The following is a 15,398-nucleotide window of genomic DNA, read 5'->3' on the forward strand; positions in this document are numbered from 1 at the left end:
GGGTGTGCACTTGAGCAGAGTGCTGGGTGGGAGCTACAGTCTCTGGTCTTAGCTTGTCTCCTGGCGTGGAACCTTGGCCCTATGAAGGAGATAGAACAAAGGTCATTAGGACTGCATTATTCTTCCCTACTGAACTTGGGTCCAGCTTCTGCTCTGTAGTTAGGGCCTGGATAGAAGAAAAGGAGACCCCAGATCTCTCAGCTGCTCTTGCCTGCAGTAGTAGATCTTCTGCAACTCAAACTTGGGGATAATGCAGTAAGCTAGCTGCCTTCTCCTCTTGGAGAAATACCTTGACTAGGAGCTTGCGGGGAGAGAGTCCTGTGTTTATGGCTGCACCAATCTGGAATGGAGTATCTGTCCTGCTGAGCTGGCTCGGAATGCCACAGACTCTATTCTTACTGAGATATAGTAGATATTCTTGAATGAGTGTTTTCTTCATTTACTAAATACCCTTAGTACACTTTGTTTAAAATGTTTTTTAAATGTTTTAAAGACTGCATTTTTAAAAATAATTTTCACCAGTTAATGATTGTTTCATTTTGTAGAGTGTCCACAGAGCTTCTGATGCCATCATTGTAGAAGTCGTTTTTAACTTAAAATTACTCATTGCCTACAGCCACTTAAAAGTTCATGGTTGAAAATGCCTTGGGAAGAATGCTGGAATTCATTTTATATGGATATATAAAAGCTTCCAATATCCTAATTGTGTACCTATGACTTGACAGACACTTAGTATGGAGGAATTTTGAATAAGAGTGTTTACCAAGCATTCCTAAATGAATAAATTTCTGCTGTCACAAAGAATTTAGAATGCAGTATGCAGTTCTTTTGTGGCAACTTGTAGGGAAGTTATCTATAGGAAGTAGCAGTGGCTATAAATACTGATGGTAGTGACAAATTGGAGGGGATATTTAATAGTGGTGATAATAGAATAATGAGCATTTAGCTCAAGTAATAATATTTGAATTTAACAAAGATTAATTAAATACCTTCATTTGCATTAGCCTGTTAGTGTTTGGTTGTGAACTAGCATCACACTGGGGTAGGGGAGTTGTACTTAATATAGCTGCTTTGACTGGTTTTGGTTAATTTATCCTAATGTTTAATAACAATGATGAGTTCTGTGCTAATGATAATGGCAGTCCTGGTAGAACTAAGAGAAGATAGGCCATTACTCTTGAGCAAAGGCTACATTTTAACACTGTTTAGGAATACTTAGGTTTAGACCAGTGGACTCAGCTATTGAAAATAACTTGCTTCATTTCAAACTCCGTAATGCGAAATCTCATCTCATCATTGAACAATAGTTTTTATAACATGGTTTTGGATTATGCCTATTTCTTAGGAATACAACTCTTGTGTTTCAGAAGAAAAGCCTGGATTGTAGCCATTAATGATGACACAGAATACTTAACATGAGAAAATGAAAATTAAGTGAAAAGTCCAGTTTCATAAAATATGTTTCTGCTTTAAAAATGATAGAATATATCTTGGAGGTGGGGATATGGTGAGATTAATGGTAATTTTTTCTTTATCTTCCAGCATTATTGATGTATGGGATGGCGGTTAAAACTGTAGACCCCTGGAGCTAGTACTGTCTAGATTAGAATCCTGACTCTTCCACTTTGCTTATTCACTCTGCCCCAGTTTCTTTACTCCCAAGTGGCCTAACAATAGGCTTGTTCTGAGGATTAAATAAATTTATACATATAATTTACTTGGAATAGTGTGTGACACAAACACTCAAATGTTAGCTATTTTAATCACTATTAATAAGAAAATTTTTATTTAAAATTTGAGGTATGTCAGCCTGGCTCTGATAGTATTGAAATTGGGGAAGGGGTTGAGAGGTGACATTGGAAAAATAAGTTAGGGCTGATTGCGAATGACCTTGAATAACAGTTCTTATGTAAAAGGTGGAGAGGAGTAAGCCAGTAACTGTTTCAGAGATTTGAAAGTGTTGGGAGATTAATTTAGTATTAACATACTAAAGAGATTGGTAGTGTGGAGACCAGCCAGGATGTTTAAAATTGGAGTCTAGCCTAGAGTGTAGGAGTGGGAGTGGAAAAGATAACATTGGACACATCATAAAAGAGGAATTGTTGGAGATGAAAAGGGAGAGGATTTGACTTTGTTTTTACTACTCTCCCTGTCCCCCTCCCCCATTTTAGTTTTGAGCACCCACCTTTTGTGTGCCAGTGAATCCTTGGGATTCAGTGATGAACAGAGTTCATACAGCTTCTGTCCTTACAGAGCTTTAATTTTTTGGTAGGCATAGAGATCATCAAACAGATGCTATGAAAGAAAGGTACAGCTGACTCTGAGAGCCTCAAGAGTACATAACAGTAAGTCCTCACTTAATGTCATTGCTAGGTTCTGTGACTTTAAGTGAAATCACATATAATGAAACCCAGTTTTACCATAGGCTAATTGACATAAAGAAGAGTTTATATCATCATCAGTGTTAAAAGGAAATGATGGTGAGGTTATTCGAGGACCTGCGGTACTTGATGGAGTCTGTCAGATTTGAGAACTGATGAATCAGTGTGGGAAAAACTAAGACTGCTTGTGCAGAGGCCCCAGAGTAAGGCAGCATGAGGGGAGTACATTTTGAAGGAACAAGGAGAAGACAAGTTGAACAGGACTTAAAACAAGTGGGGTAGTTGCAAATTGAGACTGGAGTTGGGTGTTTGAGGAGCTTTAGACCATTAGAGAAGTATTTTGGTCTTTATCCTGGTCTTTGAAGATTTTTAAGCAGGGCTACGACATGATATGGTTTGCATTTTAATAAGACTCAGTGATCATTTCTAATGTAAAAAGGTAAAACATGATTGAAGGGATGGTTGCAAGCTTGACAGTAAGCATGCTTTTAAGAGAAAGAACAGTCTCTTAATCTTTGTCCCCCGTTTTTTCCCTCTTAATTAATTCTTCCCCTGTGAATTTAGAAAGATCGTTGTCTTGGGAGCTATGGTGAATCTTCATGGGTATAATGGAAGAGTCAACAACAGCTTTGGAGTCTTAACAGAGGCCACCTGCCATCTTGGACAGGCTCATGTACTTGATCTTTCAGTTTCTGTTAAATTGTACTGATAGCCATGGGATAGGTATCCTGATGATTAAATGAAGTTATACAAATAAAGCACCTACTAGTGTGCCTGATACATAAGCGCTCATAACTTTTCTAGAGTAATGTATAAATTAAGATGGAACTGGAAAGGAGCCTGTGATGCTGTGATTTATAATACGAATATATTTGTTCTTCATCCTAGTTCCCTGGCACAGCTTTTAAAACCCTTGGAATCATCCCAAGTGTGGAGAGCCTTGAAGATGTCTTTTATTATGTTAATTAGTGGAGTGGAAGGTTAAGGGTGGGGTACTGACCATGTGATTGAAGGGTTGGTACTTTCGGTCCTGCCCCTCCCTCACCTCTTGCCTCCTCTGGGGAGAGGAGAGGGGCTGGAAATTAAGTTAAATTGTCAGTGACTTACGATCCAATTAGTTGTGTGTATGTAATGAAGCCTCTATAAAAACCCAGAAGGATAGAGTTCAGATAGCTTCCAGGATGGTGAACTCGTGGAGATTTGGGGAGAGTGGCCCTCTTGGAGAGGGCTTGGAAGTTCCTTGCCTTTTCCCCATATCTTGCCCTATGCATTTCTTCCATTTGGCTATTTCTGAGCTATATCCTTTTATAATAAACCAATGATCTAGTAAGCAAATGTTTCTGAGTTTTGTGACTCGTTCTAGCAAATTAAACCTTGAAACCTCCAATCTATAGCTAGTAAGAAGCACAGGTGACAGTCTTGTGGGACTGAGCCCTTAACCTGTGGGATCTGATGCTATCTCCATCCAAGCAGATAGTGTCAGAATTGAGTTGAATTGTAGGAAACTCAGCTGGTGTTGCAGAGAATTTGCTTGGTGTGGGGAAAAAACTCCACACATTGTAATTTGATGCAGAATCGTAGAGCCACAGGGAAACTGAATGAAATGGACCAGCAAGTCCACAAAATTTTTTGAAGAGTATAAATACTGAAACCTATTTTGCCTTGCTAGAGTGGTTATGGATCGTAGTCTCTGAATATAATTGATTGTGAGTGTGTCACAAGTGAAAATAAATTGTTAAATAGTTAAATACAATAGCAATGTTTGCAAATGAGGTTATCTAAAATTTAGAGTCAGGATTATCCCCGAGTAATTATTTCCCCCTCATATTTCAATGCGTTTTCTTAGAAGGGATTAGAAAAAAGAAACCTAGAAGTCCAGATACCAAGCAGAATGTCTACACATAACTATTTTTTGTTATCTTTGTGTTCTGCTTCATACAGTTTTGGGATTTGAGCAGTTTCTCTGTGTGTCCATGAAGTGTGTCAAACCTGCAATACTTTGTATGTGTCATTTCTCATGTTGTGGTAGAAAAACTATCATATAGGATAAGATACTTTCCTTTTGTACAACAGTACGTAAAAACTGCCTTTTTAGCATATGAATCTGTCATAACAATAGAAATTACAATTAAAAATTCAAAAATGTCTAAGTATTAGTGGCTTAAAAATATTTTCATACTCAAATGGTAGTTATTTTGAAATGAAGCTTAGTACTTAAAAAGATGCTTCATATGGGATTACAATAAAGGTAGAATCTTTATACATTTCACATTAAAATTTTAAATCAGCATAATTTAAGTTCTATCTGCTAGTGTATTAATTACAAAATAATTGTCTAAGTTATAATTAAAGTTTAAATTTTGTCATTAGTAGAGAAGTGTAGTGATCTAGTGTCTGGTAAAGATTAAGCACAGCTTGTATTTTACAGCTCGCTTCTCTCACCTCTGGAGAGTCAAGTATTTTAAGAAGGGGAAAACAAGGGTTAATGGATATGAGACATAGAAAGTGCATTAATAGAAAGGAAGAAAAATCAGTAATTTCGCCTTTTGATTTTAGTATGTAAAACCAGAATAGGTAAAATTCACAAGTTAATTTCTATGGATGATTTTAAGGATGGTCTATCAGATTGTTTTCTAAGAAACTCAACTCATTTTGATGTCCAGTAAAAAAAATAATTTGTTGGAATGTTGGACTAGCTGTCGATTGCTTATTGTCTCTATCCTCAATCTGTAATATTAGTTCCATAAGAGCAGGGAGATTTGCCTGCTATGCACTGTCATATTCCCTTATGCTTAAAATGTGGCCCATTGTAGATGCTCAGCACATATTTCTTGATTCAGCTTTGAGTTTTTATTTAAACATATTTTTTTTTTTTTTGTCAAAAGAAAATTTACAAAGAGAGGGAACTGTAAGTATGCTAGTATCATATATACAGAATTGTGGAAGGTTTCAGTGTGTTGTATTAAAAGAGAGATTCTAGAATATAGGGAACAATTGAGCAGAGATGGGAATAATGACTGGGTAGAGAAAGACCGTTCTTTGTCCTGAGGGTTTCTCCAGTATTAACAACCTCCAACTTGAAAACTGCTAGAGAAATTCAGTTCTGCAAAGTTTAAGTATAAATGGTTTGCTGCTTTTAGCGCGTACTTAGGTTATTTAAAAGAACATAATGCCAACCTTTATTCAGGTAAAGGTCATGGCTTTTCCCATCTTGGACGATGTCGAGATGCTAAGTTTGAATGTGGAAAAATGCTGTGTGTGTTCTAAAGTCAATCTAATATTGCCATTTTGTTTACATTTTGTATTGCAGAAATCTAAGATGTGTTCCAGTAAAATGTGAATGAAGGGGACGAGGGGGAGAATAGTGACTGTTAGTAATGTTGTTTTTCTAAAAATAACACTTTTAAGCTTTATGTAAAACTTAACTTCATACAGTAAATTTTCACACTGTGACTTGTTGAATTCGTGTGTTCCTATAGGAAGTTGTTGTCATTTGTGTCCAATTTTACATGGTTTGAATAATTATTGAGTATTTTAGTTCTGCAAGTAAGATACTGCTGCTTTGACTTAATAGAAAGCTTGTTCTAGCCCTGCTAGGTGTCCCTAAATTCCTGTGACTTGGAGAACAAGCTCCTATGAGAGCCTTGAGACTGCTTTAAATCAAGTAAAGAAGAGTGATTCTCACTTGGGAATCCAGTTTGTTTCCTCCACGTGGATTAAATGGAATTTGTTAAGAACTGTAGTAGTGGTATTCTTAATAACTTAGTTGTAGCATATCTTTGATAATTTTTTTCCATTCAGACCTTTCCAAATTATATCTTAAAATATTCAAGTTCTTTCCTCAAATATTCAAGAACCCTGCACAGTACAGTATAAAAAGGGAAAAGAAAATTCTATTTTTTGAAAATTACTGTGTGCTTAGTATTCGTGAAACACCTTTATTAAAATAATTCTCATGGCATTTTTCTGGGTAGCATCTCAGTTTTAAAGAACTGGAAAAATTGTGATAGTGATTGTTACCTTTAAGATAGGCAGCTTGTGAGCAGCAGAGGGTGGGATTTTGAACGAGAATTATGTTTGAGTCCAGAAATTATTTTCGATTGCTCCATACCTATTTCTTACTCTTAATCTCTCAACCTAGCATATGGAGGAAAAGAAATTCAGTTTTTATGTGGTGATAGAGAGATGGCTGTTCAAAATAGAATAGAACAGAGTATGCTGTGTCGAGACCTGATATACTTTCTTAGTAAGTACTGGAAATCTAGAAATGGAGAGAACTTGACAGGTAGAAGAAACTAAGAAACCAAGAGACAGATGAGACAGGGAGAGGGATGGTAAGCAGCTTGAAGCTTTGCCAGTGGAATACGAAATGATTTAGTTCTGTGGTTTGAAAGAAAGGTATTTTATTTAGATGAGGGGTTACACACTGCCACCTTTACATGTACCTGAAAGTTATTTTGTTTATAGGGATAGTCCCTTAGTTATCCACAGAATACTTTTGTCTAGAATAATTTATCCCTTGACTTTTGATTTGTCTATAGATGGAGGTTTTGGGAATACATATAAATGGAAGAATGTTGAGCATAAACAAAACATCTAATTTTAAAATATTTTAACTCAAATGATCTTGAAACATTAAAGTACTGCAAAGCAAGAGAACAGTCAGTTCTCTATATATACCTATCTGTATATAGATCGATAGATTTGATCATGGGGAAATATAACAAAATTTACCATTTTAACATTAAATGTACCGTTCCGGTGGCATTAAGTACATTCACATCGTTGCACAACCACACCACCATCCATCTCCAGAACTTTTTCATCTTCCCAAACTGAAACTGTACCCCTTAAACAATAAGTCCCCATTCCCCACTTTCCCCCAGCCCCAGGTAACCACCTTTTTACTTTGTCTCTATAGGTACTTCATATAAGTGGAATCGTAGAATATCTCTTTGACACTGGTTTATTTCACTTAGTATAATGTCCTCAAGGTTCATCCGTGTTGTAGCATATGCCAGAATTTCCTTCCTTTTTAATGCTAAATGATATTCCATTGTATGTATATACCGTATTTTGTTTATCTATTTGCCCTTGGGTTTCCTGGAAAGACTTTGAGAGATACTACTGGTTTAGTGGACAGGGTGATAGAATTAATTCAAGAGTTGTTAACTTTCTACCTGTGCTTTGGTCAAATCATTTCTTAGAGCCTTGGTTTTCTGATTTATAGAAATGCCACAGATTCTATGTAAACTGTAAAGATGTACCTTTAAAATACCATTTTAATTTTGGTGTGCCTCGGGGTTCGCTCTCCCCAACTTGTCCTACTCCTGGCAATATATTATGCTACTTCTGTCTGTTTTTAACCTCATCAGTATTTGATATTATCAGTCTTAAACTTTTTATGCCAATTGACAAGTGAAACAAAATCTTGTTAGGAGGTGAATATTGGACTGTTCTGAAGTAAATGGGAAGTGTGTTTACCTTATGTATAACAAAATACATACATATAACCAGTGAGCTAAAGTTCTCAATCTTGTGAAACATTAGAATCAATCACAGTGAGGAAGTTTTTTTTGAAAAGTACTAATACCTAGGCTTCACTCACATATATTGTAATTCATTCAGTCGGGAATGGGGTTTGGACATTGGTTTGTTTTAAAGCACCTCAGATGATTTTACTGTGCAGCTAAGAATGAGGCCTATTGGTCTAATGAATATAGAATTGAGGGTTTGGTGGCATTCCCCTATATTCCTTTGTCAGGTAGCAAAGAAGAATTCCATTGTTAAACAGTTGGGATCTGTAGCCTTGTCATAGCTATGGAAGTGCTTGTGGCCAAAACCTTGCCAAAAGTGAAGTCAGGGTCACTTTTCAAATTTGGTTGTATTGGAATAGTAGTAGTAGGTAGTATATAGTTTGAACCCTCTCCAAAGAAAAACTTCCCCAAAGTTTAAAGTTTCTGTTAAAACCACTTGTAAGCTTGTGTAAAAACCATTTATAATGCTCTAGTACCAGTGACGAATGTTAGTTGTACACTCCTTCCTGAGATGTCTTTAAAATCAGATTTTATTACCTTAGTTTATGTCTTGAGTATACACATTTTTTACAGTGTATTTAAGGCATTAGCAAATTGAAGACAGGTGTTGTTTTTGCCATTCCATAATTGAATCAAAATGGCAACTAAGTACCTTGGTGTGATGTCTTTGGAATCCCAGGAGAAAACAAATATAAGACTGTATCTTTATGTCTTCTTGATATAACAGGTGATGTACCATTATTAGTTCATTAAGTTGAATATAGTATTAATGAAACTTTAGCTTTTCACTTTGTTGCCATCTCATTTGTATAGCCACCTTCTCCTAAGATTCACTAGTTTAAATTTGAACAGTTCCTTAATTCATGTTTTTTATATCTAAAACAAATGTACTTTTTTCTTCTACTTGTAGGTTATGCAATGGTCTCTGCAAGATGGTTTATTCTTGAATTGGAGCTTTTTAAGACTAACAAATGCTGGTACTTCATCTTCTATAAGTGGACTATAATTTCTTTCCTCAAGACAACTACATAAGCAGACAAAATTGCAAAGATCTGCCCTGTGTCGAGTATGACAGCCACGACTCGTGGCTCTCCAGTAGGAGGGAATGACAACCAGGGCCAGGCTCCTGATGGACAGTCTCAGCCCCCTCCTCAACAGAATCAGGTAGGATGTTTAAGATATTACTTAAAGCATGGCAGGGATCCCCAACTCCTGGGCTGCAGACTGGTATAGGTCCGTGGTAGCAACTGGATCACACACAGGAGGTGAGCAGCGGGCAGGTGAGCAAGCGAAGCTTCATCTGTATTTGTAGCTTCTCCCCAGTGCTAGCATCACCGCCTCAGCTCCACCTTAGATCATCAGGCATTAGATTATCATAGGAGCACCGGTCTCTGGTACCAAAAAGTTGGGGACCGCTATACTATAGAATACTTAAATAATGGAGCATGTTCTGAATAATTTGTGAAATAACCATAAAACTTATTTTAGAAAAGTAAATATGTTACTGTCTTACACAGTAACAAGAAAGCTCAAGTATTGGAGATGGTGACACTTGAGTATGTGGCCCATCTTTTTCTGGTGTCTTATACTCTCAGTCATCATTAAAATTAAGTATTTAATCCCTGTGTCAATTCTGGAACCTTATGGTTAAGGGAAGGGATTCAAGTCATGTTGCTTGTGTTCAAATTTAAGCTTTGCACCATATTAGCTTTATGACTCGGTTAATTATGTAAAATCTCTAAGCCTTAGCTTTTAATCTGTAAAATGGAGGTAACAAGAATATAACAACTTGATAAAGTTGTTAAGAGGATCAAGTGAAATAATGTTTGCAAAGAGCTAAAAATAGATTTTGATATCAAGATTTTATGCTGTTCTCCAAACTCATAGGGTGATATTCTTTTTATATTTTCTGGATGAATTTGTGTAAGATTTCTGTTATTTCTTCATTAATCATTTGGAAGATTTTACTGGTGTGAAACCATCTGGCCTGGGGTTTTATTTGCGGAAAGGGTTTGATTGCAAGATCCAACTTGATTTTTAATAGGGGAATTTTCTGGGTGTGTCTTTGTGTCTATCTTTGGTAAATCTGGATTTTTGTTTGTTTGGTGTCTTTAAGGAATTTGTCCATTTTGAATGTCGGGGTCTGTGGTAATATCTGCTTTTTAATTTCGGATACTGCTAATCTGTATTCTCTCTTCTGATCACTCTTTCTTAGGGATTTATCAAGTTCATTAAACCTTCCCTCAAACCAATTTTTGGCTTTAATTCTCTCCCCCCTCCCTACTTATATGTTTTTACCCTTAGATTTTTGTTCCCTTTACTTCTTTTGGATTTAGATTACTGTTCTTTTTCTAATTTCTTGTGGTGGGAGTTTAGATAATTGGTTTTCAGCCTTTTCTAATGTATACAGTTTTAAATTGGGAAATATTAAACTGAATGAGACAAACATATGAAAATTGTGATAAGCACGTGAATCACAGACATGCTGCTTACAATTGGTACATGCTTATGTAGAATTCTGTATGGACAAGTTTTTAGGCAAAAGTATTGTTATTGTAAGGTATACACTTAATATCTGTCATTCGAGGATAAGTTCTTACATTGTTCAGCTATAATAGATTAGATAGTCTCTCTATTACAAGTGTGATAGAAAAGAGCTTTGAGCATGTTATTCCTCCCTTTCTTTTTCTCCCTCTGCTATTTTAGAGAAGTGAGCAAGTCAGGTTTTAAATTTTTTTTTTTCATAAATATATGTTGACTTTCTTTTTCTTTCAGTTCCTACTTTTAAGACATAAAAGTACTTAAGTGATGGTCACACATCTTGGACATCAAAAGTTATCTTTCTCATGTCATAAATTGGTTAGCCAGTATTCGGGTTTCTTTAAACATAGTCAAAAGGTTGGATGCCAAAGATTTCTATTTTTAAACCAGGAGCTAGTAAAGTTCCAGTATCTTTGCTATCTTTTTTTCTGATTTATATCTGTGGTCTCTCACATTTTCATTTTCTTATTCTCTACTCTTTAATGTTAACATTTTAGTATTTCACAAGATTTGACACTGTTGGACCAAGAAGAGGCAACTATAACATTAATTACTGCCCAACTTTTGGCTTTCTTTTGGAATATGCTTTTTACATATTGGTGCAAGAGGAATTTCTAAAATCAGGGTTTTTTTTTTTAGTTTAACATATAATATTTTTAAAAAGGGTGTTCCCACAGGAGAGAATTTTAGGCTCTAGTATATAGTAAAACTTGATAAATGAAAAGGCCCTGGCAAAGGCACTATGGGTGAACATTCTTGGGTACTGTTGCTAGGATGATGCAAACTTTCTGAAATGGAATTTGGCTATATATAATTATGTATATATCAGTAGCACTAAAAGAAATAGTTTGTAGTGTTGTAGTAATTCTATTTCCAGGATCCTATCCTAAGGAAAAATTGAAGTTGAACACAAAGATTTATATATAAAAAGATTTATTGCAGCTCTGTTCATGTTAGCAATAAATATTGCAGAATACTAAATGTTGCTTGATTTTTATAAAAGATTCTGGTGAGAAAGAAGAGGTAGGTGGGGAAATACTCAATGATGAATGGAAAGGGACACAGGCTTAAGCAGGTACAATCATAATTTTATTGAAATATATATATACGTATGTACGTATATACACGTGCACACACACATATATACATATACACACAACGTGTGTGTGTGTACACAGAGAGAGAGAGACAGTGGATTTGGGGGGGAGCTCACAGAACAAAGATTGCAAGGAAATAATGTAAAATGTTATTGGTACTTATCTGTTCATGTGATATTATAGGTGTTTTAATTGTGGTTTTTTTTTTTTTTTTTGTCTTTACAATTTTCTATGAACATATATATAATATTTCCCTTGTCATACCAAGGGAAAGAAGGCTTTTAAAAAGATCATAAAGCGACTTCCTAAGTTACATATTTCAAATGCAGATATTTCTGTTTGGCTTCTCACACTTGAATTCAGTACTATAGATTCTTTTACCTTGAATCCAGCTCTATAGCATATGCACAGTGTTCACCATCTTAAATATAAAAGTTCACCATTTAGTTGCAAATTAGCTTTATGGGTTCGTATATAAACTTTGTAAGTAGAACAATGGTATATTCAGCTCTCTTCAGTATAAGCATCTGCTTATATAATTATTCAATAGGTACTAAAATAATGAGAGGGGCCCTCTTTCAAAGAGCCATCGACCTACAATGGATAGAAAATTCAAGAACAGATGAATGAAAGTCAGCTTAAAATTTAGATTGCTTTTAATTTGAAAGTGTGAAAACACCATCTTTCTAAATTAAGAATTAAATGTCATAAAAATTTATTTATCATATTTTAGTGTAAATATGCACAGCTAAAGTAGGAGGCAAAGAGAAAACTTGCTAAAGAGGAAGAATGACAAAATAAAATTAACCATATTAGTTGAAAATAACATGACTTATTTTAGAATCCATAATCGTGAAATTTTAATAATTGGATAATGGTTTAAGACTAAAGAAATTGCAGAATAAAATAATTTTCCCCTTCAAATTAAAAAAATAGAAGCTACAAGTCAGAAACTCTTTAATATGTAAAATGCGGTTTCCTATTTGTGTAATAATTTCTATCATGACAGGGCTTATAAGATGGGAAATGTAAGCAGAGAAGCGATACGCATTGTTCTTAAGAACACAGACTTTACAATTAGACCTGAATTCAAATCCTGACCACAGAGTCAGAGGTGTGTGACCTTGGGCTAATTACTTATTGTCTCATTAAAAAAAAAAAAAAATTTATTGAATGGCAGAATACTTCCTTAGGCTGTTAAATGAAATTATTTTAAAGCATAGTGGCACAGAGACTGCCTGAAACATAAGCTTACAGTGATCAAATCTTCTTTAAAAATTTTACATTATTTTCCTCTAATCTGTGTTGGTCGAATTATTAGATGTTGTACATATGTTATAGAACCCTAAATCTGGAATATTTAATTTTTAATTAAGACTTCATCGCCTGATTCTTCCAACGAAAATTCCCCGGCAACTCCCCCAGATGAACAAGGTCAAGGTGATGCTCCACCACAGCTTGAAGATGAGGAACCTGCATTTCCACATACTGACCTGGCAAAGTTGGATGATATGATCAACAGGTGAGTAGATTTTGTTAATGTGGGTAGTACATAGAAGTAACTAAGTTTCTCGGCATAGTGAGTAGTGGATAGGAAAAAGAGAAAGACTGTATAGGAATATGACAGTAACCACCACACTGCCTCATTATACAGCCTTAACACCTTAGTCATTGTCAAGTACTTGTAACCCATGCTTCTTACTGGATTCTAAAAGTGAAAGGGAGTAATAATGTCAATAAGGTTTTCAGATTAATGTTGCTAACCTAGCTGGTATGTTTCTGAATTGGAACCGTACGTGTGATTTACTTTTTTGAGAGTTTATGGAGATTTTTTTCTAATTGGTACGTTGGTTTTTAAGGTTACTGGATAACTTAGATAATTTTTGCTTGGCCCTGCGGTAAAGCAGGTCATAGTAGATAGAGTTCCTCAGAGCCTGCCCCTTGTGAACTCTGGACTAGTCTGAGGCATTTAACCTTCTCAGCTGTTTTGTTTCTCTTGATCTTCATCTTGGGGCAGTTCAGAGGACGAATTTTCATACTTGTAATACAAACATACCTGACCCCTCCAGCCTCATTAGTTGGGAGAAGACTGAGAGAATGAAATTGTATGCTAGGGAAGAAAATGATTTAAAGAAGATAAGGGGAAGAGACCGTTGGGGAACCCCTCATGGCTGTGGTCTTCACCAGGCCATGGGCTCAACAAGTGAGTGCTAAGAAGGTGTGACACATCCCCCAAACTCCAAAAAGGAAAGTAAGGAAAACAGGCTTAAGGCACTTGCCTTATTATTAAGTATTTTTGTTGTATTCACTTTCTAAAAATCAGTTAACAGTATTATGTATATAATGGCAGGGGCGTAGAAACCCTTTGCATTTTTAAATTCTGATGATAATGTATGCATTGTTAAACAAATATTTTGTTGAGAAAGTCTTATGTAATTTTCTCCTTACACACACACATCCCAACCAAAAATTACTAACAAGATTATAGTCTTCCGGATTATCTTTGCATTTACTATCATATGTATTGATTTTTCTACAGATATGGGATTCTTAATATAATGCCATTTTGTAACTTGCTTTCCTCACTTCATCTTTAATAGTTTTCCTATTAATATGTATTTAACTCATTGTTTTTAACAGTATATTTGAAAAACTACATTAAATGTGATTCTGGCAGATGCCTGTAGTAATGGTATACAGTAAGTTATAGTCACATAAAATAATGTCCCTGACCATTCTCTAGCAGAAACATCATGGCAAAAGGTTGTTCTGTTGCTTTTCTGTATTTTTCTGGTGATTCTTAGTAAGTGTACTTCTTACGCAGACTCGAGGACAGAGTTGCATATTAGCAAATCTTCAGGAAGAGAAATATAAATATTTTTTATGTAAATAAAAACAATGACAAAGGTGGTATACATTTGTTTCTAATAGATTATGTGGTCATGGAGCACTTTTTGTCAGAATGGGAGTTATTGGAGCCATGGGTAAGTTGGGTGGTGGTGAGGAAGAAGGAGTAGGTAAAGAATGGACTCCTAGATGGTTGGGACTGCCACTGGCACCAGAGAAAGCACCACCTGGGTGCTTCTTACACTCTTGTTTGAGGGAGGAGGATACCTGTGGAGGCATAGATATTTGGAGACCCGCTCTTTCTTAACCTTCAGGAAAAGTTGATGAGTTATGATGAATTGAGACAAAAATCAGCCATTTGCCACCTAATTTTTTTCTTTGTGAGGAAATTAAAGACAACTGAGTGGTTTATCATGTCTCCTCTAACCTGAATCCTGAAAGAGCACTTTTTTATGAACTCTAACAATTGGTTATCCATTTAATTGATATTTGGTTATTATAGTAATTTTATATTCTATTATTCCCTCTCTCATAGCTATATCTTTTGTTTGACAGTTCCTTAAAAACATTACAGAGACAACAGATGACACTTAGTCTGACAAAGCAGATATTCTGCCAACATTGTTTTAATATTTTAATATTAATATTTAATATTTTCTTGGTGAGATAAATAATTATAATTAGTAACTCATTTATTAGTGCTTTTTTTAGTGTGCAACCAGTAAACATCTTTTTATATTTTTGAAATTCTTAGGCCTCGTTGGGTGGTTCCAGTTTTGCCGAAAGGGGAATTAGAAGTACTTTTAGAAGCTGCTATTGATCTTAGTAAAAAAGGTAAGTGTATGTTACTAGAAGTGCTTTCACTTCATCTTTGAAGACTTATTTTCCTCTTATAAACACTTAGTATATATTTCTAGACTAGAACATCTAAGATTTATTGCTGTGACTTATGGTATATACCTAGAGCAAGGGTTCATATTTTTTGAACAGCCTTC

General features: G+C 35.3%; 1 protein-coding gene across 6 annotated transcripts in view; it reads left to right on the plus strand.

Annotated features, from left to right (window-relative positions):
* The window catches only part of USP9X (ubiquitin specific peptidase 9 X-linked), a 117,902-nt gene that overhangs the window by 24,107 nt on the left and 78,397 nt on the right, over window positions 1–15,398 (plus strand). For all 6 annotated transcript variants that reach the window (XM_039888607.1, XM_039888615.1, XM_039888596.1 and 3 more), the window contains 3 exons: window positions 8,829–9,082; window positions 12,933–13,078; window positions 15,158–15,237. In XM_039888607.1, coding sequence (XP_039744541.1) covers window positions 8,987–9,082; window positions 12,933–13,078; window positions 15,158–15,237 — 322 coding nt within the window. In that variant the 5' untranslated portion in view covers window positions 8,829–8,986. The remainder of the gene's footprint in view (window positions 1–8,828; window positions 9,083–12,932; window positions 13,079–15,157; window positions 15,238–15,398) is intronic.

The sequence above is a fragment of the Pteropus medius genome, unplaced genomic scaffold (genome assembly GCF_902729225.1).
Source record: "Pteropus medius unplaced genomic scaffold, Ma_sr-lr_union100, whole genome shotgun sequence".
NCBI lineage: Eukaryota > Metazoa > Chordata > Mammalia > Chiroptera > Pteropodidae > Pteropus > Pteropus medius.